The sequence below is a fragment of the Helianthus annuus genome, chromosome 14 (genome assembly GCF_002127325.2).
Source record: "Helianthus annuus cultivar XRQ/B chromosome 14, HanXRQr2.0-SUNRISE, whole genome shotgun sequence".
In the NCBI taxonomy this organism is placed as follows: domain Eukaryota; kingdom Viridiplantae; phylum Streptophyta; class Magnoliopsida; order Asterales; family Asteraceae; genus Helianthus; species Helianthus annuus.
Genome location: NC_035446.2, coordinates 125,447,554 through 125,450,165, shown reverse-complemented (window position 1 = coordinate 125,450,165; position 2,612 = coordinate 125,447,554). Strand labels below are relative to the sequence as shown.

The 2,612-nt window shown below is 39.6% G+C and overlaps 1 protein-coding gene across 1 annotated transcript; it reads right to left on the bottom strand.

Annotated features, from left to right (window-relative positions):
- Window positions 1-253: 253 nt before the first annotated feature.
- Window positions 254-742, bottom strand: LOC110907306. The gene has a single exon (XM_022152305.1). The coding sequence runs from the start codon at window positions 740-742 to the stop codon at window positions 254-256; it is 489 nt and encodes a 162-aa protein (XP_022007997.1).
- Window positions 743-2,612: the final 1,870 nt, after the last annotated feature.

Here is a 2,612-nt window from a genome sequence, read left to right as displayed (position 1 = left end):
CTTCGGATCGACATTTATTTCCCCTTGTATGCATACTTGCTTTCCCCCAGGTGGTTGGTGTATATCACATATGCTAGAAATGCTTTGCTTCCATTTCGTACATACTTAATTGCTTGAACTATAGAACAAAGCTTCGGATCGACATTTCTTTCCCCTTGTATGCATACTTGCTTTCCCCCAGGTGTTAGGACATGTATAACCTTTCTTTCACATTGGATTTCGGCATGATGTTTGGCTAGCCAATCCATGCCTATCATAACCTTGATTCTCCCAATACCATGGGAATAAGATCAATAATAAATCTTTCCTCTTCTATGATGATTTTACAATTTCTACGCACTTCACGCAATAAGTAACTCTTACTATCGGCTATTTCTACTTCTAGTGGCGCCGGCATCGTTTCGACTTTAAAGGACGGGTAACGTATAAGTTCATCCGACATAAACGACCTACTAGTTCCGGTATCAAATAGTACATGCGTGAGAATTGAATTTAGTAAAAATATACCTGATACGACATTCGAAAGAGCCTTGGCTTCTTCAGACGATATCTGAAACATCTTGCCTCGTGCCTTTGGGGCTTCTTCCTTTCTTTCTTCCTTGCCCGTCTTCTGTTGAAGCTTTGGGCATTCAGCCTTGATGTGAGCCGGTTGAAAGCAGTTGTAGCAAGTTCTCGAGGGATTTGGGAACTTATAGTATGGGTGTCCTTCTTGACCACAATTGTAACATCCTTTCTTTCCCATTAGACACTCTCCCGTATGTAACTTTCCGCAAGTCTTGCATATAGGAATATTACCCTTCGTTTTTTCCCTCTTACCGTGATCTTGAAACTTCAACTTCTTTGATGGGCTTGTGGTAGGAAACTTTTCAGATGATCTCTTCTCACCCCTTTCCACTTATCGTTTCAACATGTCGTGTTAGCTATTTTTCTTCATCTTTTCTGACTTCACAAAGTCTTGACAAAATTTCAACTTGTCAAGAAACGTATTGGTAATCTCATCGATCGACTCCTCCTTTTAACGAAGGCGCAAGAAGTCTTCTTGAATTCTGTCTATCGCTGACTGTGGGCAATGTTACTTTAAGAACGGCTCCTTAAATTTTTGCCATGTTAAAGCTTGAATTTTATCCACCCCTATCTCTCTGCAATAGGCATCCCTCCAATCCTTAGCTTGGAGTTGGAGTAAGCCTGTTGCAAACATCATTTGATCCTCCTTCTCGCATTGACTTCTTACAAACACTGCTTCCATACTCGAGATCCACCTTTGGCATGCTATAGGATCAATCTCCCCTTTGTATGGTAAGGGGTTACAAGCCGTGAACTCCTTGTAAGTGTATCTACGAGTCCCTTTCTTCCCTTGTATCTCGCAAATCATTTCCTTTAATTCATCCATCTTGCTCGTCATCATTGTTTCTACCATCTCTAGTACATGGCTTTCTACTTCTTGGGCTAACCGAGGAATGTTCGCCTCTATCGCCCTTCCAACTTCTTCCGTAATCATTATTTTCATTTCTTCTTGGCGTGCCACTTCGTCATCGTTCATATCTCTATCGTCCGCCATCTACACAACCATATCTTTCTTTTATTAGCATATTACAATCATTAATTCATCGTATCCATTTTCATTAACAATCATAGTCATATTACAACTTAGGCATTCTTGCTATCGTATAACCAAAACGATCACGTAGCATTTGTATGCCATCAAATGTTTAGATAACTTATCATTATGCACATTCTCAACCTTTCTTTTATTATATTTTGATTGGTAAATTACATTTTTCGTTCTTTATGTTTGTATCAAATTGCAATGGATAGCCTTTAACTTCAGTAATTACAGTCACAATCCTTTATTTGGAAAAACCCATTACACTATATGTCTGTTGACCCTAGCAAGGTTAAAATTTTCAGTTAAGTATGGCATGTGCCTTGCACATGAGGGTAGCATGATAATTTTACTTATTTGTTTATCTAAAATAAATTTAATATATTTTTATTATATATTATACCATCTCTCTCTCGTTCTCCCCCTCTCTCTCGTTCTCCCCCTCTCTCTCGTTCTCCCCCCTCTCACTCTAATCTCTTCTTCTCTCTACAACCTCCGCCACCCACCTCCACCTCCTCCATCGTCAACCACCTCCGCCCATCACCGACATCACCCACCTCCACTTTCGTCACCGTCAGCCAAACCACCACAACGCCCATAAGAAACCCAACAGAACGTCCACCACAACATCCCCGTCACTGAACCACCGCCATAAACCCACCACCACTCCCTCTTCAATCCACGACGTTTGACATCTGATAACCACCGGTTTGAACATCAGATCTATATGCATTTGACAGATATCGTTAGAATTGTATCAGATATATGTGAAGGTGAAATCGATTGGAAGAAGTATTGGGGATCTGAGTGTAAATTAAGGTTAGGGTCTGATTAATCAGTTGATTCGTCAGATTTGTATATGATGGTTGGCTACAAGATTTACAGTAAATGCGTGCATATATATTTCTAGAGATAACAAGACTTTACAATGAAATACAACAAATTTGAAATTTCATATTAATCAATTTATCATTTGACTCCCTTTATCACAGTATATATAGCAACCAAA

Excerpts from the sequence above, each read along its gene's own strand:
- LOC110907306 (XM_022152305.1), bottom strand. The coding sequence starts at position 742 with ATGGGAAAGAAAGGATGTTACAATTGTGGTCAAGAAGGACACCCATAC.